This window comes from Artemia franciscana, chromosome 7 (assembly GCF_032884065.1).
Source record: "Artemia franciscana chromosome 7, ASM3288406v1, whole genome shotgun sequence".
NCBI lineage: Eukaryota > Metazoa > Arthropoda > Branchiopoda > Anostraca > Artemiidae > Artemia > Artemia franciscana.
Genome location: NC_088869.1, coordinates 47078691 through 47106056, shown reverse-complemented (window position 1 = coordinate 47106056; position 27366 = coordinate 47078691). Strand labels below are relative to the sequence as shown.

Genomic DNA, 27366 nt, shown 5'->3' with positions numbered 1-27366 from the left:
ATGGGCTCTTAAATAGCCTAGTTGTTACTTTCTCCAGAAGAAAACACAAGGGAAACTAGAATCTACCCCTCTCTTCTTAATATTAACTTAATTAGCTATATAATTAAGCAATAATTAAGCAATAGCAGCAATATTCAAAATCTCTGAATGACTCATTATCTAGGTTAAAATTTAAAATGAGTGATATGAAAGCAGCTTTAACAGAAATGGGGTTTCCGCTGTGGAAGATGTGAGTCATAAATTACATACCTGATTATAAGATATGAAAATGTCCCAGGAGTAAGCATTATTGTTGGACTAGGATTCATTTGGGAGGCTTGTATGATTTTTTTTTATAAAAAGGTGCATTGTTTGTATAATAGACGTTTCCACCCCTGGTGCAGCATCAATACAGTAATTTTGTTGTTCCTCAATGGGTCCAGCATGTAGCCTAGTTGAGCTAGGATGAAAATTAAAAGAATGGGCTCTTAAATAGTTGTTACTTTCTCCAGAAGAAAACACAAGGGAAACTAGAATCTACCCCTCTCTTCTTAATATTAACTTAATTAGCTATATAATTAAGCAATAATTAAGCAATAGCAGCAATATTCAAAATCTCTGAATGATTCATTATCTAGGTTAAAATTTAAAATGAGTGATATGAAAGCAGCTTTAACAGAAATGGGGTTTCCGCTGTGGAAGATGTGAGTCATAAATTACATACGTGATTATAAGATATGAAAATGTTCCAGGAGTAAGCATTATTGTTGGACTAGGATTCATTTGGGAGGCTTGTATGATTTTTTTTTATAAAAAGGTGCATTGTTTGTATAATAGACTTTTCCACCCCTGCTGCAGCATCAATACAGTAATTTTGTTGTTCCTCAACGGGTCCAGCATGTAGCCTAGTTGAGCTAGGATGAAAATTAAAAGAATGGGCTCTTAAATAGGCTAGTTGTTACTTTCTCCAGAAGAAAACACAAGGGAAACTAGAATCTACCCCTCTCTTCTTAATATTAACTTAATTGCCAACAGGCAATAACAAGAAAAGGATCAGCCTGATAAATATTTATTTTGCCTGTATATGCTAATTTTGGCTGAATGTTTGTCCACTGGGGGGATAATGTACAAGAAAAGATTGTCATTTGTAGCTAATTTAGGAGTGGTTAATTATTGTTTTCCTTATTCTTAGAAGTAGCCTAATATGATATTTTGAAAACAAGTATCAAGGAACTCTTAAAAAGAGCAGAAAACACCTCAACAATAACATCACAGCTAAACTGTTGTCATTTTTTAGGGTTCTCTAGCCCTAATTTGTTCTCACTAGCCAGATTTCTTAGTAATACGTTTTAAATTTTTGCTTACTAAGGCTATAGGCTTTCTTGAGCCATTTGTGGGCAAAAAATGTAATTTTACCAGAAGTAGCTACTGAACTATGAAAAGTGAAAAATTGGTGTCAACTGATATATTCACTTTCAGCATAGCTAGATTACATTGTAAACTTCAAATTTACCCAGACAATACCCTTAATTATAAGATCAAATCTTGGTAAAGGTACCTTGTAAAGTTAACACTAGGTCTACATCAATAAAATTTATTGCCTTCTTCAATATGTTAAGATTATTTAATGGCTAAGAGTGAAATCAGGGCTTTCTAGGGCTATAATGACTGAAAGGTTGAAATGGTTAGGGCATGCTCTATGGATAAAGGATGACAAATTGCCAAAGATAGTCCTCTTTGGCCAACTGTCTAGGGCCAAACAAAATGTAGGCTGTTCCTAGTAGGGGGTGGATCTTACAAAGGAAGATTTATGGCAAATGGAAACTTCCTGGAAGGGTGTAAAGAGAGAATATTTGAATAGTTTGGGATGGAAGAGAAGTATATGTAGCTATGCTAACCTCTGACTACTTTGTGGTTCTTTTTTTTCAGGGGGGTACTTTCCAAATAAAATATGCTGGAATTCTTGTGCAAAATTGTTTTTTGTTATCTTACTTTCCCTTTGCCAACTCAATTTTACATGTAAAGATGTTCTTTAAAATATTTTAGTGGGGTTAGAGTTATATAGAGAATTTATGGCAAAATTTTTCATGGAGTATAAGCACAATTTTGAAAAATAATCAAAAACTACATATTATATAAAATGAAAGTATGCTAGGGAAAATTTCTCAGGTGAAACAGTCTGTAAGATTTTTTTGGGGGATCAAGAGGAATTGTTTTGGTGGGGTATTATCCATGGGGCAAGGGAATTTTTTCATGGCCTTTTTTTAAAAACTGTCAGAAATTAGTTTTTTTTCTTTCTGAAGCAAGAAGCAACAATAAAACTTTAAAATAAACAGAAATTATTCTGTATATTGGGGAGGATACCCCTCTCTAAAAACCTTGCTCTTTATGCTAAAGTTTGACTTTGTGGCCCAATTCCTCTAGAACTACTCCTGAAATACAGGGGCAACTCAATTAGAATAAGAAGCTTTTTAAAAGTGCTATAAAACTTTAGCATGAAGAGAAAGGTATTGAGCAGGGGGTAATCCTCTCATATATGGAATAATTTCTATTTATTTTAAGTTTTAGTGCTGCTCCTTACTTTCAGTTGAAAAAACTTTTTTTATGTAATAGTATAGAAAGCCATGCATGGGAAATGCAGCAGAAGACAAGAAAAAGAAATGCAACACAGTAAAGTTATGGCTGATGGCCATTTTATCAACTTAGAAAGAATCAAGGTGACCTAATGAAAGGTTTGTTATGTTCATTATTGACATGTTCATGACAAGCTTCATGGGAAAAAAAAATCAAGATATGAGGTCCAAAACAAGCTGAGAAATCTCACACATAAAATCACAAGTGATTATGAAGTAAATATAGCCCTTAGTGCAAAAACAAACCCCCAAAAGTTTTGGAAGTATGTTTCCAGCTCTAATGCTAATAGATATAGAATATGTCAGCTTATACATCCTGATGCTACTGTGCTTGATTCCCCTGCAGACATTGCAAATTGTTTAAATGCCATATTTGCCACTAATTTCTCTCATTCAGTTCTAGTATCTCCTCCTCTTCTTTTCCCAGAAAGGAACCATGTCCAGAAAATGCCATCTGTTGTGATTGATGTGGATGATGTTCTCAAGTGCCTGAATAATTTGGATCCAAACAAGGCCCAGGGCCCCAATGGCATTCATCCACGTTTGCTGAAAGAAGCTGCAGCTATTGTTGCCATGCCACTGGCCAATATTTTTAAGATGTCCATAAGGATGATGGTGGTACCAGCTGATTGGAAATTGGCCAATATAGTTTAAATTTTCAAGAAGGGAGATAAAATAACCCTGAAAGTTACTGGCCTATTAGTCTCACATCAGTCATTTCTAAACTGCTCAAAAGTATTTTCAATGACACTATTATTAACCACCTTGAAAAAAAGGGATTGCTGTCTCAACATGGTTTCAGAAGGAGTCAGTCCATTGAGACAAACCTGATCCAGTCTTATGATATAGTCACTAAATTAATTGAGGAAGGTAAAGCAGTTGATGTCCTGTTACTTGACATAGCCAAGGCCTTCAATAAAGTTGTTCACAAATATCTTTTACATAAGCTCCATGCATATGGAGTCCATGCTGAGACTGTGGAGTGGATAAGATCGTTTCTGATTGGGCAAATCCAGAAGGTCATGGTCTACTCTGACAATGGAAACCCTACATTTTCAGAGCCTGCATCAGTTATATGCAGGGTACCCCAGGGAAGCATCCTTGGCCCCACCCCCTTCTCTATATATATCAATGATTGTGAGGGTGTTCTACAAAACCCCATCACTCTCTATGCTGATGACAGCAAACTAATTGGAATTGCTGATTGGAATTTTGCTGGACAATGCGATTTAAGGTAATTTTTAAGGTAATTATGGGCTTCCACCTGGATGATGGAGTTCAACCCATCAAAATGCAAAGTCTTTCACATGGGTCCCCACAACAATCAGATTTCATATTTTATGCTGGATAAATCTGGTACACATATCCAAGTTGAGGTTGAGAGTGAACAAGACTTAGGGGTGATTGTTGACAGGAAGTTTAAGTTCCATCAGCACATTATGCAACAAGTTGCTAAGGCCAACAGAGCCCTGGGACTAATTAAACGAACCATATCATTGCGCCATCCTCTGATAGTAAGAAAATTATATAATGCTCTTGTAAGCCCACATTTGGAGTTTGGCTGCCCCATTACAAATCCTCAATATAAGGAGATGTGACAGCCCTAGAGAGCATACAGAGAAGAGCAACTAAGCTTTTTTGCCCCACCCCAACAGCTTCCCTACCCTGAATGTCTGCGTTGCCTGAAGATACCCACATCAGTTTACCAGCAGCACAGAGGTGATGTCATTTTTGTCAAGAAAATGCACCAAATAACATAGCTAACTCCATTTTTACTCCCTCCCTTGCCACTATGACATGAGGCCACTCAATGAAGCTGCAACATGAGCACTCCAGATGCAGAGAGGACAAGCTTTTTCTCAGTACATGCTGTCTCAACTTGGAACAGTCTTTCCAATGAGACTGTCATTGGTGAATTGATTATTTTTTTCAAAAACGCAGCCGATTTGGAGTAGAGTAATGTGGAATGGAAGTACCAGTGGGACACCACACCCCATCACACCCACTAATTGTGTCACCTCATCAATTCAACAGTGAGATGTTCTACAGGAGGATGCAGTCCACCTTATCTTGCTGTAAATGCGATTTAAGGTAATGAGTTGATTAGAAGAACCTTGGGGGTATGTTATAGCCTATTAAGCTGGATACTTGTTTGTTATAGCGCCTATGTATATAGAAGCTAAGTAGAACTGGTTTCTATTTAGTTTGACATCTGTATTGCATGAAATTTATTTAGTTTCTGATCTGTATTGAAACAGAAATAGTGTCTGATCATAAATGTTAAAGCAAAAATTGGTATAATACTTTAGAAACAAATGTGGGCTATATGTTTGTACATTAGAGGGGTATATGGATGTTAAGTAGAACCAGTTTTTATTTAGTTTGCAATCTGTATTGGATGAAATTCATTTAGTTTGTGATCTGTATTGAAAGAGAGTAGTGTCTGATCATGGATGCAAAAATGAAAATTGGGATAATACTTTACAAAAAATTGTGGGCTATATATTTATGCATTAAGGGGGTGAGGGTAAAGTATGGTGTGTCTGCATGCAAAATATGTTAAGTACAATTATTCTGCATATTATGATGTAAGAATTTTTTTCTAATTTCACATTGTCCAAATGCTTTACCCCCTCCCCCCTCCTAATGTGCAAATATAAATCCCAAATTATATATTTCACATCTATTCCTTCACTTATCTTTGTCTTGTCTCATGCTAAGCTGAAAGAAACTAACAATGAAACTGGTTCTACTAAGCTTCTATATACATAGGCACTATCACAGACAAGTACCTTAAGCTGTAAACGCTAATACACTTTAGCAATATCTACTAGCAAAAAGAATGTTGCAATTGTTTTAGCCAACAAGTTCTGTTTTTATCTACATCAACCAAAAAGAATTCGTTGCTAATCTGCGCCAGTCCTCTTTCCCTATTTTGTATAGTTGAAGCTCTGAATGTATACATTTTCCAAATGTAAAGATTGGAAGTATTGTTGATCTGATGAAATAAGGATGAATAATGGTGGGATATTAATCTAGTTTAATATTTAGTTGAATTATTTTTATTTAAACCATCAAGATGAACTGGAACGCTGGGTCAACCCCAATGCAATTGAGCTAAAGAAAACATTTGGTTTGATTTGCCATAGAACCCTTATCCACAAGCTGCTGACAAATTTCAGTGTTGATGTATATTTGGTAAAGATAGTTGCAAATTTTATTTCGGGTAGAAATAAAAAAAAAACTAAGTATAAATTAGGCTATTCTAATCCACAGCCAATTCACTCTGGAGCTCCTCGGGGAACAATTTTAGGCCCTCTAACTTTTTTGGACATGGTAAACAAGTTGACAAGTGATGAATTGTATTGCTTTAAGTTTGTTGATGATCTATCCATACTGGAGCTAGGTGAAAAGAGTGTTTCATGTAAGGCAGACAGAATAATGGCAAATTTATCATGCTAAGCTAAGGGGGGCAAAAGGATTATCAGTCATGAAAAATCATTTATATTAACTTTTTCTTTTCTGAGAGACAGTTCATCCCTTGCTTTGCAGAATGATTCAGGCATCATGGATATCCAACTCTTGGGAATACATCTCACACATGACTTGAAGTTGGAAAAACAGACACAGGAGGTGATCAAATGCAAAAACCTGGGTATTCTTTCTTTAAAACTCCTTGCTTGTCATGGTGTCCTGATCCCCCACCTATTACATATTTTTCTTACTTTTGTCAGACCACTGATAGAATATGCTTGTCCTATTTGGCATTATGGCCTGACTGACTTCGGACAAGAAGGACTGGCTAGAAAGGATCCAGTACCAAGCTCTTCTGGTAGAATCTAAATCTCCCAAGTCCCTTATTGCTCCCTTTTAAAACAATTTCCACTCACAACTCTTTCAACATATCCTGAAGAATTGTGTTTCAAACTTGGTGTTGGTTCAAAGTTTTAATTTAAACTTCCATACAACACACACAATATAAAGAGGATCAAGCCAGAGACACAAGGTCGATTGACAAAAACTCGGTATAAGAATATAACACACCTATTAGACAAAAAAAAAAATTACATAAAATAAATATTAATAATTCCATGACTCACCACTAGACGGGGACCTGCCTACAAACCAACTGACACTAAGCAAAGATCAACCCCCCCCCCCAAAAAAAAAAAAAAAACAGTGTGCAAGCTAGGGTAACTGATGGTCAGCATGTTATGTGGAAGAAAAAGAAATTATATCCACCATAGCAACATCAAACAAATAACTAAATTTCTTTAAGATTTAGTTTATCATTGATTCTTGAATTTATTTCTAAGGATAGAATGAAGTTTTTTTTTTATATTTGGGAGAGATTTACTGTAATCAATATGTGGTAGATAAAGATGCCATAAACCCATGATTGAAAAATATGGCGAGAACCACAATCTCTCAGTGGCTAATTGAAAGGTGTGAAAGTACAAAGCCGGTTCTGAGTGGTCATATTTTACTTTAAATAAAAAAGAATGAAAAGTAATAATTCTGAAAAAGGCACAATATTAGTTAACAAATATAGATTTTCAGTTTTAGTTTTATTTGGATAGGAAGAAGGCAGCAGTAAATATCTTTACAAAATTCAAAGAGCCTGCTTTGAAGAGTCTGTATCAGATTCATGAGATTTGAATGTTGCCAAATAAATCAGAGGAAAATTCATAAGATGGGAATGTACCAAGGGAGAATAAGTTAGGTATAGAATTTGATATGGTAAAAAATGCTGAGGCCTCCTAATTACACCAACCCCTTGGGCAACTTCAACACGTGATCTATTACAATGTTCTTTATACAATAGATTTTCATCAAATAATTATGACCAGATACTGGAGTGAAGTTGCCCTTTGGATTCAAGCATCTGTAACCTGATCATTTATAGTTGGAATTCCTTTTGCTTTGTGTCCAATTCTACTATAAATGATGAATTTCCTTTTACTGGTGTTAAAAACGTAGATTTTTCCAGAAGGCTTTTGGAGGTATTTACAAAAATCACATTGACCATGGGGCAGGCTATATTGGAGCTTGTTGGCTACTGACTCTCCAATTGACGCAAAATGCTAGTTCATGTAATTAGCTATTTCTAGCTCCCTTTCAATTATATTGCCATGAGCATTCCTTATTTCTGATGGTGTTGAAGTTGTTTGCTATCAGTTTAAGCATGAATTGATTAGCTCCCAAGTTTTCTTTGGTGACTTACTTACTTCTCTAAACGAATCAAAATAAAATTTTGTTTTAGCATTACGTATTGTGATGCAAGAGCATCACTTTGGTTTTGTCTTTTTTCTTTTTCTTTTTTTTTCTTTGTTCCTAGCACCCCAATTTCAGCTTATTCCTACAAAGTGGTAAAGGTCTAACCTCTGCGGTTTTATGGAAAGTGTGGACCTTAGGCAAGATTGATGAATATGGCTTTGCATTTTGGAAAGCTTTTTAGAGCTCTTTCCTGGGGCCAAAAAGGATGGTTTTGCTTGTCCTTGAGCCAGAGCCTATCGTGTGTGAAGTGACTTGGAATTTTATAGCCTATGTCAAAGAGAACTATCTGAAGTTTTCCAGTCAATCTTTCGTTTCATCAAACAATGTTTCTGCTTTCGAGTAGAATAAGTGTTAAATATATATGCGGTAGTTACCCGGCTCCACAGCCAATATACCTTCATTGAGTGATAAATAGAAAAATTTACAGAAACAAAAAGTGGGACCGAAAGTGCTGCCATCTATTGTTTTTATGCATGTCTGGTTGTGATTTTAGCTGAGTTTATCATTCGGAGTGGATGATGTTAGAAACTTGGCCTATGGCAAAAAAGTCAACTTTTGAACTAAGACAGATAGATTTTTTTTCTCGGCGGTGGTCGATAGATGTTGATGAGCTGATCAAAGTATATATCATTCATTTTTTGGTAGAAAAATTCCTTCATGAGATATACCAGTTTGTAACTTTAAGGGGTTGACAGCTTCAGTAGTAAGGTACACATTGAAACCAAAAATAGGCCAATACAGAAATAGTATCAGATTTGCCTCTTAAACTTTAAAAGTTCTCTCATTGCTAAAGAAATTAGAGTTTGTCCTTTGTTCCTATCTAAGTTATGATGTTAGAAACTTGGCATATAGCAAAAAAGTCAACTTTTGAACTAAGACAGATAGATTTTTTTCTTCAATGGCAGTCGATAGCTCTTGATGAGCTGATCAAAGTATAATGTCATCCATCTTTTGGTAGAAAAATTCCATCATGAGATATACCAGTTTGAAAGTTTAAAGGGGCTGCAAACTTCAGTAGTATGGCGCATGCTGAAACCAAAAAATAGGCCAATGCCAATTGTGAGACATATAGGGGAGTTTTAAGCAACAGTCGGCTGTTAGCTCAAAATCATCTTCGGCAATGAGGGATTTGCAACCTTTGCTAGCTGGTGTACCTATTATTTGTTTGTGGTGTATTTGATGGTAAGACCAATTTGGTTCCAGTGGTAAGACAGTAGGGGACTTGTAAGTAGTAATTGGTTGTTAGGCTATAATTATCTTCAGTGATGAGGGGTTTGCAACTTTTGCTAATTGCAATGAGGGGTTTGTGACTTTTGCAAGTTGGTGTACCTAATATTTATTATAAGATCCTTACAGATTAACAACTTCAGTGTTTAATCAAAGCGAGGAAACAAAACCAAAGTGTTGCTTTCGCAACACTTTACTTGGTGAAGCTAATCAAAGGTTGCCGAAACACCTCACTTCGCCCATGCAACATAGATCCAGTTTTTGAAAGTAATTTTTGTAGTTTTTGACAATTGTTTTATTTTCTTCACTTGGGCATGAAAACTATTTTTTATATGGATTAGTTTCTTGTTTTATTGAGGTCGAAAGGGAGGGCAATATTCATCGTTGAATGGGTTGATAATATTTCCCTTTTTGTTTTTTTACTCTGGGGCATGACTCATCAAAAGCAGCGTTAAAATCTTCAATGAAATTAGCCGTTGCAGAGTTTACTTCTTCAGTATCAAATACACGAGATCAATCAGTAATATTCATTTTATCCTTTAAACAGTCCAGATTTTTTTAATTGATAATCTGGTGTGTTGTTTCTGGTGCTCTTCTTGTCTGAAGATGGTATTTCACATCGTAAATCAACGAAAATGATCAGAAAAATCCGTTAGAAAAACCTGTGATGACATAGCTGGTGTCGTCAAGAATATGTTGTCAATAAGAGTTGCACTAGTGAGTGAAACACGCGTTTGGATTGTACATGAGGGAATCAGTGATTTTGATGTCATTAGAGTAATAAGTTCTGTTGTTAGTGTTTTCTTCAAATTTCAGTAAGTTTATATTAAAATCCCCAATGACCACAACATATTTATTATCTAAAGGTACTAATAAAGATTCCAGAGATTGCAGAAAAAGCAGGATTGGTGCCCATGGAGGCTTATAAATGACACAAATTTGTGGTTTTTTGGTTCCGGGCTGAGATTCAACAGTCGAAATTTCACACACTTTTTCAACGTCATATTTTCCAGCTCTGGCAGACGTTTAAAATGTACTCCTTCTTTCAAAAATAACCCAAGGCCACCTTATCCAGGATTTGTCGACTTATTTCAATGAAATCATATGCCTGAATTTTAACGTTATCCTTTGTCACATCACTGATGAATGTTTCTCAAACTCCCAAAATATCAATTTGATTTCTTGGCAATAATCTTGTTTGTTCATCAATAGAACTGGTTAGTCCCTGTGTGTTTATAAATCCAATTCTCTTTGAATTATCTTTAAGTCTATATATTTCATCAGGAGAACCATGCAATGACGGTTTTATTTCTGAAAAAGTGTAATCTTCTCTTTGGCCAAAAAACATTCAACATTTCAGAAAGTAACAAAAGGTTCAGATGTTTCCCCTTCAAAAGCTGCCAGCCTATCGCCCCTCCTCCACAACCGCAAACTTAGAATTCAAATAAAAAGAGTTGGAAAGATCCTACCTCGTGCTAGCACGCCCAAGCCACTGATGGATCATGAAAGCTTGCCATCCTTTGAGGAAACTTATGTTGAGTAGGTATGACTGAACAGAAATAACTGGGCCAAAAATAATGAAGAGAATCTTTAACCAAGCTAGCCTAATAACACATGAAAATAAATAATCAACATCACACAAACACAAAAATGCAAAAATTTCCAATCAAGTGCAGGGTAGACCTAATTTTGTCTCCTTTTACGATCTTACACTTTTCCCACTGCGACTCTGAATCCGATTTGTATTCAAGCCACAATTTGGCACCTTTTTGCTTCAGTCGTGTAAACTGTACGGATCCATTATCTCGTAGTTTCTTACACTTAGCCAGTAATTAATTTATCACGGCATTTAATTTGGTTGGCAAGTCTGTGCAGATCTGGGCCCCTGTTCCTTTCAACTTCGATATTGAACTGAAAATGCATTGAATATCTTTTTCTGAGGATACTGAGAGGAAAATTGGAGGCTGGTTGGCTTACGGGTAGACACGTTCGACTTCTGAGACATCTGGTAGCCCTGAAATATTTGAACGTTATCCGTGATTCCCAGTGTTGATGAAAATAAAGTTGAAACATTCGCGAGAACTGTCTGCTGCTGCTTTTCTTTTGGTAATCATGGATGATTAAGTTGAGCTTTTGGTCTTTGAATTCGATTTCGAGTAGTTTCGCTTCGATTGTATCACATCTTGACTTTTGCTCTTCAAGCTGGTTTTCTAGGATGACAATCTTTGAATCATGAGACTTTGATTCATTTTTCAAAATTTGAACCTCGTCCGAAATCGACGAGAGTGTAATAGCAAACTCATTTTGTTTGCTAAATTTTAGATCTGGCTTCTTTTCCAGTGCCTTCATTCTATCATCCGATATTTTCTGGCTGACTGACGACGTATTTGTTTAGCTTTAAAATCCGCTCTCAAGTGATATTTAAGCTTCCATTAAAAACATCAGCTCAGTTGCTAAGCGTATCCAGATGATAGAGACTGGGCTCTTTCAGTAATACTAGTCAAATAAGTTCTCTCATTCAGCTGTGCACTCATTCGTTGAATGACAGATCGGTATGAAAGAGTATACTGATTTGAAAATCCCTTTTGGAAAATCCATGGCTTCATCAAATCCTCCTCCCTAAGCATCTCCCTTTGTGCCAAAGGACCCTGCAGCATGTAGCTCAACTGGTACCAAAAATTCAGCCCAGCATGGCATGTGTGGTACACAAGTAGTTTTGTTCCCTTGTTTGTGAAGATTTTTAATCATGCATCCACTTATCAATAATTGTATATATTTATTTTTAGTTCATTATTCTTTTTGTTTGTTTGACTGTTTAGTCAAACTGTTTAGTCACAAACTTTTTCATTTTCCTCTATGTCTTTTCCTGCAACTCTATCCTGGTCTAGCATATTCTCATATTCTGCCGACTTAGCACCCTTTTTAACTCCTTCCTTATCGCTAATTGTAGCCATGTATTCCATGTATTCATGTAGCCATAATATTTCAAATCAGTGTATAATTTTGTATCATGATGGTTATGGCTATGATTTTCATATATATTATATGATTAGTGCTTTTTTTATGACAAGAACTACTGCTGACTGGCATGACTGTGTATGGTGTTTGAAAATAAAATGGTTTTATTATCATTATTATATATTTTACTGAGATATAGCAACGTTTTATATAGCTACATTTTGTAAAAGTTTTTTTTTGGAAATTGTATTTTTTTTTTCAGTATTAATAAAATGATTGATGATGAATGAAGACATTTAAACCATTCTTGAACTTTACTCGGCAATATAAATATTTCACCTTTGGCTTGATGTTAAACCTTTAACCTACCCTGTACTGAACTTGATGCTAAAAAAAAAATGAACAAAATGTATTTTACTCGAACTGGGAATTGTCTTAAAATAGAATGAAATATTTTTACCATTTTGTGGGAATTCTGTATTTAGTTGTGCAGTCTATGTAGAGTTGTATCTAGTTTTGATAGGACATAAATCTATTGGGGCAATTGTTTTTGTATTTCTCTATCTCCTTTGTTAATTTGAGATTTTTGCTAAATCTTTATTGAAGAAAGTCAAAGTGGTTTGAATCACTTTTCAGTTTAGATTCATTTTTCCTTGAATACAATTGTACCAGTTTTTCTGAAATATGAATATGAAGGAAATGCTTGGTAGTTTGTTTCTCCTGCAACCACACTTTTTTCAGTATTTTCTGGTTGTTTTAAAAATAAGCTGATTGCTGACTATTGTTTCTGCTAGTTTAGTCTACTCACTTATCGTGTACATTGTAATTATTGCATTTTCTATGCTTTCTGCACTTACTGGTTTGTAAATTAGCTCTAAGGTTATTCAATAAGCAATGCTATAATTAAAACATTTATTATTAAACTTAAAATGTAAGTATGTTGTGTTGCACTGTATCGTTACCACCAAAATTTGAACTGCTTGCCAGTGACAAATTTTGAATATTATGCAAAAAGAAGTCTTCAATTTAGCCTCAAATTTGTAATCAACAAGCTCAAAGATAGTGCACTTCATAGTGGAGCATTTAGGAACCTTTTGACCATTCTAAGAAAAATGGCTGTTATGATATTTTGATGAAATGGCATATCAGATGCCTGAGGTATTGAAATGGGTGGTAGGTTGCCTTCTGCTTGGTTTTAACCCTTGAAAAGAGTCTAAGACCACATATTTTGTTATCAAGTAAGCTGCTTTCCACTTTACTACTATGTGATGAGGCTTGGACAAAAAAAAATATGGAAGAAAAATGCTTTCTTTGAAATCAAAGCCAATAGGTTGAGTGATTTGTCAAATCTATATTGAGAAGATAATAAAGAGGAGATAACCAAAAGCGACTATCTTTCAATTAAGATGAGGGCAAATTGGACAAAAGGAGAAAGTAATAAGAGTTGGTGAAAAATTGATGGAGCAGCATTAATTTTGAAGTCAGTTAAGTTGATCAAATATTATACACAGTACTGACTATGCATTCAAAATAATGTATTTGGTGTACTGGCATATTGCCACCTTGTTGAAAATATTACTATATTTAATATCAGAGAAAAATAGTTGGTGGAGCATGCTCAAGATTACGAACGGCAATATTTTGCCCTGTTTCCCATGCATCAAAGAATCTAATGATTTACACTAAGAATGATTTAGAACTAGAAATACTTGGAAAAAATTATTTGTAAGAAGTCACTTTTTTCATCTATCTAATGCTATTTCGATGACAAAATTTGCATGGTATGGTAAATCTATATCAAACCAATATCTTGGGCAGTATCTGAGAAGTATATAATTTTTTTATTAGTTCTTCTTTTGATAAGTGAACTGTCATATAGCTTTTTCAGAGTTGTCTTTCAAATGTTGTAATTTTTAGAGTGATAATCTTTGTAAAACTTGCCATATTTGGTATTAATAAATAAATTAATTTATTGTTGGCATATTCAAATTTCAGATGGCTCAAACATTTATTCGCCTAGCAAATAAAACTCGTATATTATCTAAGTAAAGTAAAATAAAATTCATATACCTAAATGGTGATCTGATTATTATTCAAGACAAATATTTATATCAGTCATTTCTATGTGAATTACTACTTTTGTTTTCAAGAATCATTGCACATAATATTCTTCCCAATCAGACAGATTTCTGTAAAGATTTGCCAACTAAAAATCTTAGAGGCTATGGCTGCGCCACCCAGGAGAGCAGAGATTTCTAAGATTCCAGCCACCAAAATACCTTGTATTTTCTGTACATTCTATGCCTGTTCATTTTTGCTGTTTTTATCGTTCCCTCCCTTATCTGAAATAAATTTTTGTGTATGTAGATATTCCCAATATTTGTTAGTGTATTATGTTTGGACAAAACTAATAATGACTTTTTCTAAAGCTTTTAACAAAGAAGTAAAAAGCTATACATCTTTGTTACTTCAAGGGATGTGGCTCTGAATCTTAGAAAACCTAATTAACTTTTTGATTGATATTTCAGAGACAAAGCACTTGCTGAAACTAATAATGCTGGTCTTGAACAAGCCATGGAATGGATGATATCTCATGAAGATGTGCAGGAAGAAATAACTTCGGCTCCCACACAAAGTATCCCAGCTACTTCTAAAGATGAGGCAGAACCTCTTTTGGATGCCACACAATCTGTTGCAAAGTCAATAAAGTGTGATGAGTAAGTTTTCAAGTCATATTTATGCATGGAGAGGGGCGAGGGTTTGCCTCCTTCTATTAGAAAGGTTTTCAGATTCTCTCCTGTTTCAATGTGTTACTACCTAGTAGTGATAAAGCATTAATTGTTTGACTAACAATTTAAAAATAAATTCCGTCTTAAGAATTAATAGATGCCAATTCGATCACTTTTTATGTAAAACAGTCGTTTTTTCACATAAAATGAAGGCACTTGGCTGTGAAAAAAAATATCCCATAACTTTTGTGGTTTTGATTTTCTGTGTTAAGCTTTGAAAGAAAGAAGAACAACTTATCAACTGATCCTTGTTAAGGAATACTAACAGATTTGACTTTTACCTATTTTACCTGATTAAGGGGCCTTAGGTAGGCTGAATTTGAGCATGTATGTCTTGTTTGGATTGCACCACCTTTTTTGCGGTTTTTACCTCTTTTTGCTCAACCACTGTGCCAATATGTTTTCAATAGGTGTCTTTAACTTAGTAAATATACTGTAAAAATACTGTAGTAAATGAAGTAAAAATACTGTTTGTAAAATCAGCTCAAACCCTGATTTAAATTCAGATAAATGAGAACAACTGTTTTTAAAGCTTCTGTGTATACAAAAGAGTACATTGTGACCAGTTTGGTCCATGTGATGAGAAAAAGAAAAGAAAAAAAAAGCAGTAGCTAGGTGTCATCGTTTAGAGGCAAACCACAATTCCTCAAAACTATGGAATTTTTCTATATTTATCTCCTTTGATCTCATCCATATTGCAAAATGACGATTCAAAACTTTAAATTCATATCTGGAGATTTCCTATATCTTCTTTTAAGTTTGTTGTACATTTTAATCTTTTTTCAATACTCATTAAATAGATAGGATACTTTTAGACAAGATATGAATTTACAAGAATGGGGGAGGGGCATTAATAATGTTTGGAGGGGTTTTTGCTTTTAGGACACTTCTTAAAAGAGATGTATCTCGCTTGTTTTTTCCCGCATATAAACGTTAACTGTGGCAATATATTCAGCTATTTTTTAGTTGTGGAAAGATGTTTCGGAATACGGAACAGGCGGAGCTTCATGCCGTTCGAACAAATCATGCTAATTTCTCAGAATCCAGTGAAGAAAAGAAGCCTTTGACTGAAGAAGAAAGAAAGGTGCAACTTGAGCAATTGCAAGGATTAATGAAACAAAAGCGACTGGAACGAGAGGAGAGGGAAAAGCGAGAGGCTATTGAAAGAGAGAAAAAAAGAATTCAGGCAGGAAAAGAAATGGCGGAATTTCGTAGAAAGTAAAATTCTACTTATTTCTGTATAGGTTCCTCTAGTCTGCTTACCGTATGTCCTTTTTTGAAATTGAATGCATCCTTTCCATTTTTCCGTGCTTTATGATCATCTCTTGTTTTCTCTTTTATATCTCCTCTCTTGTGCTTTGAGACGTCACTAGTCAAAATGTCTGAGGGGCAGAGGTGAATTTTGACAATTGGCTGGTCATTTTTATTTTTATGTCGACCGATTTGGTTAATATTGCTATAAAGTAACTGCTTGTAACACCTCTTTTAAGAACCAGTATTGGTTATATAGATAACTTGCATACATTTCGTCTAGCGTGAAATAGATAGCTGTGTAATTATTAAAATCAATCAATGTAAGAATTTAACCCTTCAAACATGCAACTAAGTCAAGTTACGTCTTCTTCTAACCAGAATCATGCAAAGGTTTTGAAAGTTATATAGGGTAATGGAAGGACCATGTTGAGAGCTCTTGAAAATTAGACAAGTTACGTCTTGTTTAAACCAGAATTATGCAAAGATTCTGAATTTGGTATGGTTGAAGAACATTGGTGAGCCAATGTCCTACCTGTTACCCACGACGATGTTTTAGAAGAAAGTTAGACTTGTAGTACCTTCTTTAAATTGAAAGTATGTAACGGTTGTTAGTGTGTATGATTTGAACCACAAACGGGGCCCGTGGTTCCTCCAACACCATCCTCCAATTTGTAGTACCCCTGAGTTTTAAAAAGATCTTTATATCGGCCTCTTCCTATGAAACAGATGATCCTAGAAGTTTTGGAGAGATTCATTTGATTGTAAATCAAAAGTTCTTGCGGCCTTTTTAAGAGGTGAAACTTATCGGAGCACATATAGAAGGACATGTTTTATGTAGTAAAAATCAGTCACAGAAGGATATTTAATCTGTTGTTTTTACAGAGTCATTGTTTAGAGTGGACGACCATGGACCGTCTTGAAATAAGTGTTTTAATCAGAAAGGTTGAATATCCAAAAAAAATGCTTTTAGGGATGACAGGATAATACTATAGGCTACAGAGGCATAGGCTTCGATGTCTTATTATATACTATTTTTTTTTCAAAGGCACTTCGCATGGAAGGGGTGGTCACATAAAGTTTGAAGGAGGCTCATTTGATTTGGAACTGGATTTTTTAGTTCCTTTTTTAAGAGTCAAAAGTAACCCTAGGGTAAACCAGCCCCCTCCTCACCCCAAGACCTTTTCCCCTAATAGATCTGATCTAAATTTTGAGATAGCCATTTCGTTCAAAATAGTCCAACGATCAAATAGCTGCTTTTGAGTTTGACACCCCGCCACATGTCCGCGGATAAGGGATGTAAGTTACACAAGTTGCTTGTCGTTAGCATATAAGTTTTATGAAAGCAGTGGTCGTATAAACTTAAGAAGAGGCTCATTCAATTGGATATCGAAAATTTTATAATTTGTTTTAAGAGTCAAAAGTGATAGGAGGGCAACCAGTCCCCCTCCCCCCTGTGCCCTTTTCTTTCAAATGCATCAGATTAAAAAAATTTAGACAGTGATTTTGTTCAAAATAGTGCAAAGGTCAAATAACTATGCTCCCAGGGTTGAACTCCCCGAGCCTCCTGGGCAAGAGCTGTAAGTTACCCATTGTTGACATGTAAGGATTTTTATTGGAAAAAAGGGTATGTTTGATCCTGGGTCTTCAAAAAGGCTTGGGGTATTAAGGAAATGTTGAGAGGGATGCCGAACGAAATCAAAACAAACTATATGCTTGTTCGTTGTGAAAAAGGAAATATCAGCAATAATTGGAGAACGACCGAGGGTCCTAAGTTGAAATTTTCAAGGTATGTTAAAGAGAGATTGAAGGGCAACCGGCCCCCTCCCCTCTTTGTCCTTTTTAGGTGCCCACTCTGCTCAAAACAAATCAAAACTTTGGAATCGCCATTTTTTGTTCGAACTAATGAAAAATTCTAATAGCTATACTACCAGGAATGCCATGCCCGCTATAGCCCCGGGGAAAACAATGTAAATTATCCAATTTATCCATTTTTTAGATGCAGGATTTACCACTTAAGATTTGTTTATTCATTAATGTTAGTACCTGTTGTACGTTTGTTTGCTAAGGTTGTTTCTTTAATTTCTGTTCGTTTTGGGTTCCGTTTATTTTGTTTTAATTTATTTAATTTACATTGATTTAAATTGATTTACATTGATTTAAATTACAAATTAATTTATTTATTTTTTAGTATTTTCTGACAGTTTTGAGTTTGAACTATTATAGGAATTTATTTCTGCTTGTCTTATGTTTAGTGTTTCTTTTTGTTTCTTTTTACTTTTCTTTGAAAAACTTTTTTTAAAGAAATTTTTTAATTAATTATGGAAAAAAGATGAAGCCGTAAAACATCACAAAAAGGGTGCCAGCTAGGGGATTTTTCAGCGTTTCTGTGGCACGGCTATGTGCAGAGACGTGCCAAGCCCTAACTTGGAAAAACACAGGAGTGCTTGTCCGCCTTTTCGAGCCCTTTTTGTGCTTCTAGGAGCTATCCGAGAGTTTCTCCGAAAAAAGTCACAAATGCTATCTAAAGCCTCTATGCTAGTTCGTCCAATGTGATCCAAACTGAGCTAAATCCTAATTGGGAGTTTCGATTTCATGCTCAGACTTCGTGCAAAATTTTAATTACACTGCAATTTTAGTACTAAATGTTTATGTTCCCTTCATACCTGATTTGCAGTTCTACCCATTACCAAATTGAATTTTTAAAATTTGGTGTATAGGATTCTAAAGTTTTAAAAAACGTCGGAAATTGGTTGATAACTTTTAAAAAAGGGCAGTTTTCCTATTTTTTTAAGCAATTTTGGATCACTCTCTAAGAAATAGTCCGAGTAATATCGTAACTCTGGCTCGGGTGAAACATCTGAGACTAATAAATCCAAAGACATTAGTGTCTCTTCCTTTCGGGGCAAGTTAGAACTGCAGGCTTATCGCAAAATCGCTTGTTTCAGAGGGAACACGTAAAAAAGGGGTAGGTACTGCACTGTACAAGATCGTTTGGAAATTTTGTATTTGCTCCAAAAATTTACATAGGTTAAAACTATGCTAGTTAAAAAGCATTGAAATCAATTATCGAAACAAAAAAAAATTTCAGAGAAGAAATATATTCTTCATATTACAAGTCAAAAATTAAAATAACAGACATTACTGTTAATGAATATAAAAAACATAAAATGAGCAGGAATGAACATGAATGGTCAAGTCAAATAAGAGTTCGACTCCAGCCACCTCCCACCCTTCTAAAAACTCAAGTGTTTTTTGCGCTTTGTTGAAAATTAAACAGACGGCTTTAAAAGTTGTCAATCATATTTTAATAGTCCTATTTAGGCGCTGAATATATTGCAGATGTTTTTAATCACATAATTATTTGTTTTCAAAATTGATTAATGTTTACTAGTTTATCCTCCGTATTTTTTTGGGGCTTAAATTCACCATAGTAGTAGAAGTAAGAAGTAAGAAGTAGCAGCATTTTCGGGATATTTGAACAGGACTAATCAAGTCACATTTCAAGGTGACTTGTTTGATATGGCCAACAAGGTCAAGTGTTTATATATATGTAAATTTGGTTTTTCTATACATCTAAATTTGAAAGTGTTAATAAGCCGAATTGTTTAAGGAGAAGAAGTGGGGTATATACAAGATTGGGGACTCAGGTCTTCTTCCAGAGAAAAGCCAAAAATATCTAAGTGACTGTTATTTTGGCTTTACTGCCAAAATAGGAGTCCTTTTTTCTTCTTCCTTTTTTGAGTCTATTGAGTTATATTGTACTGCTTGCGTTCCTAATATTTCCAGCTCACTGAAGAGGAGAAAAAAAATAAGAGAACGCAAAAGTTAAAAAAGAGTGGCACCTTTGAGCTGATTCAGGCATCATATTCCACCCTATTTGAGTCGCTATTACAGCTTAAAGCTCAGTTGGGTTTGACTACTTACCAGAATATTGTCTGTTGTGCTAGTTCTTTGAATCCTGCTGAAAGTTTTAATTTAATTAAACTTTCTTACTGCTTTATTGGTTTATTAAACTTTCTAGATATTATTTTTTTTCATTTATTAAAGTTTATTATTTAAGATAATTTTATTTAGTTTATTATTTATTCAAGCTGATTATAAATTTTATTTATACAACTTTTTGTTATATTAATCTTCCTAAATTTTCTCTAAACTTGGAATTTTTATTCTATTGAAATCCCAGACTCTCGATCCTCTTCCATTTTGCAAATTCTTCTTGTTTTTGGTTTTAACTTTTCTTAGATTGAGGAACTAGGTGCTTAAATGCGCTTGTGTAATTGTAATAATTTAGATTCACGGCCTTAATTATAGTTTTATCCGTTATTTATAAGTATATTTTCCAGAAAGTTTAATAAGTATATATTTTATTGGTACTTGTGTGATATGTGCCCTACCTAATGTTCTTCTTGTATGTTTCTCTGACACTCAATCCTAATGAAATATACCAAAGTAAGATAAAAAATATAATAACTTAGAAACAAATTTGGGCTATACATTTGCAAATTGGGGTGGGGGTGGGGGTAAAGTATAGCGAGTCTGCATACCTAATGGGCTAGGTACAATTATTCTGCGTATTATGTAATAAGAATTGTTTTCTAACTTCACACTGTCCCAATAATTGACCCCCACCCCCTAATGTGCAAATACATAGCTGAAACTATATATTTTCCATATATTCTGTCACTTCTCTTTGTCTTGTCTCACTCTAAGCTGAAAGAAACTAACGAAAGAAAAACTGTTTCTATAATGCGTCAATGAATGAACAACTTGAGTGGTAGGGCGTTTATCATACAAGTACCATTTTATTTTATATGCAAATGGCTTGGCATTGTTGTCTAAGAAACTATTCAAAAGCCAGTTAGATTGAAAATTTCTAATATAGCCCTACCCCATCATTTCCAAACTTAGACTGTATCCAGTCACATAACTTCGTTGCTGTAAAGAATTTGTCTAATGTCACCTAAAAATTATGCTAAAATGGATTCCTTAAGCCTGTATTTGTAAGCTTCGATTTCATTGCCATCTAACCTTTTAGAACATTTGAATAGGTTCCTTCAAAAATAAATCTTTCATGACGTAAAAAAAAAACTGGAGGCTTAATTATCTCTTTTTGTGTTGTAAAATTGTTTTTTTTTTTTTTTTTTTTTTTTCAGACATTCACACAAATCAAGTTTTGGAATCTAGTGAAAAGTCAATCCCTACGTAAAACTTTAAGAAATTGAGAAATGGCTTAAGTTTGTTTCAAACGAAATTCAAATGACAAAGAAATGTAACGCCGCTCCAGTGCTTAGTTCGATTGAATGAATTCCTTTAAAGTAACGTCGTAAGCATCATCCCAGAGAGACCTCTCTTGGTCTATTAGAATATAATGGGCATACAAGTGTCAAAATGGCTTTACTAAGTCTCCAAACAATGTATTTTTGATCTATTATTACACTGTTTTAGAAATAGATTTGGAATTAAAGTTTTAATCCCTGTTCCTAGCTTAAAATACGAAATCTAAGGTAATTTCTCGCATTTGGATCCTAAGCCTGAATTTTTAGGCCTAAAGTCAGTAAAAGCTTCTTAGACTTTCCAAAAGATTCGACCTTTGTAACGTTTGTAAGAGGGTTTGTGATGTATTAAAATTATTTTGAGTAATATATTATTACCAGGTTCAGTTATTTTACCATTTTAGGAACGATGAAATAGAGATGAAGAAATTGGCTGAGCAGCGCCGACGAGAAAAAGAAGAAGAAAGACAAGCTCGCGAACGTGTTCGAAGACAGATCGAAGAGGATAAATTGGCAAGAAAGAAGAAAGTAGAAGAAAAAGATGTTGTGTCTCCAAAGCCTGAAGCGGTCCCTCAAGACCTAAAGGATTACAAACAAGCAACAATTCAAGTAAGCGACTACGAAAAATAGTACAGAGTACTAAAAAAGAAACGTGTTCAGACAAAGAAAGTGCTAAAGAAAGTACGAAAAAAATCGTATGAACATTGACGCTAGTGTTTAACTTAGTTTCTTGTGCTTCGGTGTTCATATAAAAATTGTAAAGCAGATAAGGGGGGCTAAATCGGGGAGCAAAACATAAAAAAAGGCTAAAGACTTTTTGCTAGCCAGAGAAGTGTCTGAATATTTTAAATTTCTGTCATCTTTTATGTATTGTTGGTCTTCTAGAGAGATGGGGGAGGTGGCATGGGTGGGTATATGTCATAAAGAAATGTTGTGGGTTTTGTATCCTTCGTGTTGAATTTTCAGTTGTTTTGTTTCATTTTACATTTTGTTGTTCTCTTTCTTGCTCCTGATCAAGGATCTTGTTGTTCAACGTCAAAATGGTCAGCGTTCTTTCCGCTTAGTTGAGTTTTAAATTCTCGTTTTATGGACATTTTGAGTCTATTTTTTTTCATCTGAACATAGTTTTGGATTTTTTTTTCTCATTCTCTTCCTTTTTACTCTCCCACTATCTTTCTCTCTTGCACTCTCTCTCTATTTATCTCCATCACTTTTATATCTCTTTACTTAATATAAATTGCTTTCTTGTGTTCTTTCTCTACCCTTTTCCCCTCGTTTTAAAATATCTTACTTGTAGGTTCGACTTACAGATGGAAGTACATTGAAGCAAATCTTCAACGCAAAGGAGCCACTTTCTGCTGTTAAGCTGTATATTGATTTAAACCGCAAAGATGGAAATTTTCCTTATAAACTTATGACAACATTTCCTAGAAAGGTTTTTACTGAAGAAGATTATGATACACCTTTGAATGAGTTAGGTCAGTACTATTAGCAATTAACAATATTGTATTACTGTCTAAAGAAAAATCCACACGGTTATTTTATTCGTTTTGTGCTTCCAATAGTAAATCTTTCCAACTGGAAGCTTGTTCTTAAGTTTAAAATATTTTTTTTATCGATTCTTCTATTTGTTATTTTTTTTTTTTTTTCATTAGTTATCACTATGTTTTATTTTTAAGTTTACATTTTGAAATTTAGCGTTAGGGAAAAATATTTTTTTGAGCTCTGATGAGAAACTGAGGTGAATTTAGTGTTTTTTCACATGACAGAATTTTTTTTTATAGCATACATTGTCATTTTGTGAAACTGTATTTGGGAGATGAATAGATAAACTTGTTAACTGAAAACCCGCCAAATTAAAAATCACAGACAACAAATACCGATCGTTTTGTTTAATGTCGAATAGCTGAAATAAAATTTCTTAACGGAATAGCTGTAGAACTTGTTTATTAAAAATAAAAAGTGAAAAATTGTGTCTGTAAAGTGAATCGAAGGTATATTGTTAAATAAAACTAAAACTGGATAATCATCACCAAATTTTCCGTTATTGTATGAATTAAGCTAAATACAAAAAAAGCTAAATTCAATAATGCACCTATTAATTTAGCGATAGCTTTTAGAGATAAAAGGTAGCATGAAAATCTCTTGGACTTTGTAGTATTGTAAGTAAATGGTGATTTGTTGACTTTTTCGCTTTGATAATTAAACCTTAATGTATTTGGAGAGAGTATGAAAATAATTTTGGATCTGGAAATTGTGATTAATCTTCTAGTCCTTGTTGGTCCCGTCGCGATAGACAAGGTTGGTGTGCCAACTTCACAAAATAAACATGAATGATACCATTCTCCTTTTCCAGTTTTTGCTTGTCATTCTTTTTTTTTGTTTAAAACAATATTGCTGGTCTATTTGATAGAATCTGGCGAAATCATATCGGATAAACATGCATACAAGGTAAACGGGTAAATATTGCACTTTACAAATTTGGTAAGAAAACCGAAAAGCGCTAATTATTTTTATTCTTACACTGACTTTCACCTATAACCGTAGGCGTCTCCCACCAGTTGTGTGGATTGGAGAAGGCTGAAATTCAACCTGGTTAAGCTTTTTGGCCATTTTTTATTCTTTTAGTAATGCAATAATTTGGGGAGATGATCTTGGACCTCTCTTTTGGATCCCATCCATTTTGACTTATTGCTTTAAGTTTGACTTGTTGATTTAAGTCTAACCTATTTCTTTAAGTCGAATAAAAAGAATTTCAATACCGAGAATATGATTATAAGGCCATGCAAATAGTTACTGATTTCATATTTGGCCTTAATAACGACCGGGCTTGTCCTTCATTTTTCTTTGTATATGATATTTTAATTATTTACAGTTACTTTACTGTTTTTGCTGTCTTACCTCAATGTTCGTTACATTTCTGTTGCGGCTTCTGCAAAGGAAGTTCTGTAACTCTTTCGTCTTTTTCAAATTCTTCGACTAATAAGTTTGTCCTACTCTTTAATATTTCTCATTTTAATTTCTTCTTATGTTCACATGTTGTTATGTTTTTTGCTGGATTACTGCAATTGCAATCTTGCATTTAAATCTGCCATTGTTATTTAGCTTAGGTGTATACAACTATGGCTAATTCAGAAGGTGAATTTCATTTTATGTATTAGAAAAAGTCACTTCTTAGTCTGAACTACAATGTGTATAAATAAATATGTCAATACGGAAAAAAAAAATCAGTATCTGGCTGAAACATATTTTTAAATCATAACTCCTCCCTCCCTCAAAAAGAAACCCAACGCAATCTCTTATTTTTCTAAAAAGTTATATTCGGTACGATGAGACTAAGTTTTCATTGATGTACTTCCTCTATCATTACAAATATTTTGTTTAATTCCTAGTACGGGAAGAGTTATACTTGTTGTCCGTTTATATGTCTGATAACTATTACAGTTGCTGTCTTAAGTACCAATATTCGCTCCAAAATCAGATAATTTCCATCCAAGGGTGAGGGGGTGTCAAAAATTGCCAAGACCAAGGTTTCTATGCCTTGGAGACTCCCAGGACCAAAAATAAAGGACGGATGAATAGACTGGTACTAAATAGGTCCTTTAAATAAATTGTGAATGCAAAAAAAGATCACCGTTAAAAGCAAAAAAGTTGAATCAATTCTTTGGTAAAATCAAATCATCTTGCAAGTCTTTATTGTCCAATCCAGCAAGCTTTTGAAAGTAGCGAAATGTATCTATTGGGCTTACCTTTGGAAATCTTCGTGGAACAGAATATGAAATTTCGGATTTGTTCAGTTCATCTCTGGACAAAGAGGGCTTTTTTCTTGTTCGGCAAAACTTTTTTGAAGGTCGCTTGAATTAGTTTGCAAGTCCCTTGAATTAGGTTGATTTCAGTTATGTGAGTGTATGATTGCCATTTTTGCTAAACGAAGACTAACATGTTCCTTTTTTTTTTCTAGACCTTGTTCCATCAGCTGTGCTTGTTGCTTCCAAGATTATGTGAAAACGCTTATTATTCTTTTTTCCCTTTAAAAGCTTTTTTTATTATAATAAAAGTCAGTTGATAATGTCCAGTAAAGTGACAGTCTTTATATTCAAGTGAAGAATTTTCTTCTATTCTCAAATCAAGCTTAGCAGCTGATATCCTTCAACAACAGGGCAGTTTAGAGGCTCGTCGGGCTGCTTAATACGACAGAGATAACCTTGCAGAAGAATTGGCCTCTAATTCTAGCAGGTGATGAATATTTCCAGGATTCAAAATTGTAAGGCCACGTCCCATTTTTGGGAGTTGCGATTATTGATTCCTAAAGAATCAATTATCTAATCTAAATAGTTTCGTAAAGCACATTGGCCTTATAAAACGCTATTTTCGCTTTTCTTCTCTTTTGTTTTTGTGATGGCAGTCCAATGGGGGCTACGAAATTATCTTCTTCACGCTTATGGGAAGCATTCTACCAAGGAGGTTATTACATTCATATCTCTTGTTAGGAAAAAAGCGAATCTGATTAATTAACAACATTTTCTGCATCAACGTAAAAAGAATTTTGCCTAAGTCAATGCACTTGGGTAAAATACCTACCCACACATACCGAGTACGTATAGGTTTTAGTATTTTGAATCATGTCACAAATGGTTGTAAAACTAAACGTTAATCGTTTAATCAATGCATTTTCAGATTAGAGCTAGAATTGTTGTCCACACCTCTTTATACTGACTTTCACCAAGTTAAGGTTTCTGCTGAAAATTCTTTTCAAGTTCGCTTTTAAATGTTTATAAAGGGGCTTTCTGGGGAATTCCGCCGTCTGAGTCTATTAAAATTCACTAATAGCCCACCTTACAGCCCGAAAACATATACTGGTCGGGCAGTGATTAATGTTAGCTCGAAAACTCAAACGACAGGAGAAAATCAGATTCTATCAAGAGGACTAAAATTTGCTATCACACCCTCACGTATTAGCTATAGTGAAATTATTGTCAATGCAGAAAGTGCAATATATGATACCCGTAGCCTATGGTGATTCAAGAGATTACCGAGGTCAGATCAAAGTTTGCCGATACTTTTCTGGACCCTTTCTCCTTTGACAATATTAAATCCATTAATTTAAGCGAAAACATTTAACATGGACATTTAACGGTTCACATAAGGATTATCCCAGGATTGCTAAGGAAGCAGATAAAAGCAAGGTTGTGGTTGTAGTGGATTCAGACGACTATGATTAAAAGGCACCCCGATCCGCACTACCTTAAAGGATATTTATGGGAAAATCTATAAATATATTGGTGGATATGAAATTTCGGACTTTTTAACGAGGGCTCTTACTAAAATCAGATCGCTATCTGTTCTGACAAGTCTATAAATTTAGTTCCGAGGGTTGGGGCCCTTGAAAATTTCTTTCCTTCTTTTTTTTTTTATTAGATCAACCATGGATATTTACAACAAATGTAATTTTTAGTTCTTATCATTTTATATTTTTAGTTCCTGGAGGGTTAGAAGTAGCCCGTAGACAATATTTTGTTTTCAGTTTTCTTTTGTTGATATTTTTGATTAGTGTTTTCCTATCGTGCTGGTTTTAGTAATTAATGGTTGTATTGGTACCCTTTCAAAATAGTTTGGGACTCCGTCAAATTATCTTTTTCAGTGCTTCTTTATTTTCCAGATCACCAGAATCAGAAATTGGCTTTCCTGATTTTAATTACCTTTAAAGTTCTTGGATATTAAAATTAGCTAGCTGCCGCCCAGACTTAGATATAAAGGCCCGACCAAATTACAAAGGTTCGAATGTAGTAGATGACAATATTTTGGAAAATTATCAAGCAAGGTGAATGATAGTTTCAGCCCAGGAATGGCCTTAAAGCTCGCATTAGATCTATCACAACGTAAATTACATCAAAGGATCCTTTTTTAGGCGACTTCACATACGTTACAGTCGGTACTATTCAATTTACTCATCAAAAGTTATGTGTGCGCTTAGAG

At 34.4% G+C, this 27366-nt stretch overlaps 1 protein-coding gene across 4 annotated transcripts; it reads left to right on the top strand.

Moving 5' to 3' along the window:
* The first annotated feature begins 127 nt into the window (after positions 1-127).
* On the top strand, positions 128-25470 carry LOC136029382 (UBX domain-containing protein 1-B-like). 4 transcript variants are annotated; one of them, XM_065707705.1, is made up of 7 exons: positions 128-159; positions 624-683; positions 14603-14791; positions 15830-16081; positions 21795-21999; positions 22688-22868; positions 25352-25470. In XM_065707705.1, exons 2-7 carry the CDS (start codon positions 631-633, stop codon positions 25393-25395), a joined length of 924 nt encoding a protein of 307 aa, XP_065563777.1. In that variant the 5' UTR covers positions 128-159; positions 624-630; the 3' UTR covers positions 25396-25470. The 4 variants fall into 4 exon arrangements, with proteins under 4 accessions (XP_065563777.1, XP_065563778.1, XP_065563780.1 ...); XM_065707706.1 differs by lacking the exon at positions 624-683 and having other exon boundaries at positions 140-229; XM_065707708.1 differs by lacking the exons at positions 128-159; positions 624-683 and adding an exon at positions 254-279.
* Positions 25471-27366: the final 1896 nt, after the last annotated feature.

Bases quoted from the DNA above. Each gene is read 5' to 3' on its own strand.
- LOC136029382 (XM_065707705.1), top strand. From the start codon at position 631: ATGAGTGATATGAAAGCAGCTTTAACAGAAATGGGGTTTCCGCTGTGG. The intron at 16,082-21,794 runs GTAAAATTCTAC...TTACCATTTTAG, and splicing joins ATGGCGGAATTTCGTAGAAA to GAACGATGAAATAGAGATGA. The intron at 22,869-25,351 runs GTCAGTACTATT...TTTTTTTTCTAG, and splicing joins TACACCTTTGAATGAGTTAG to ACCTTGTTCCATCAGCTGTG.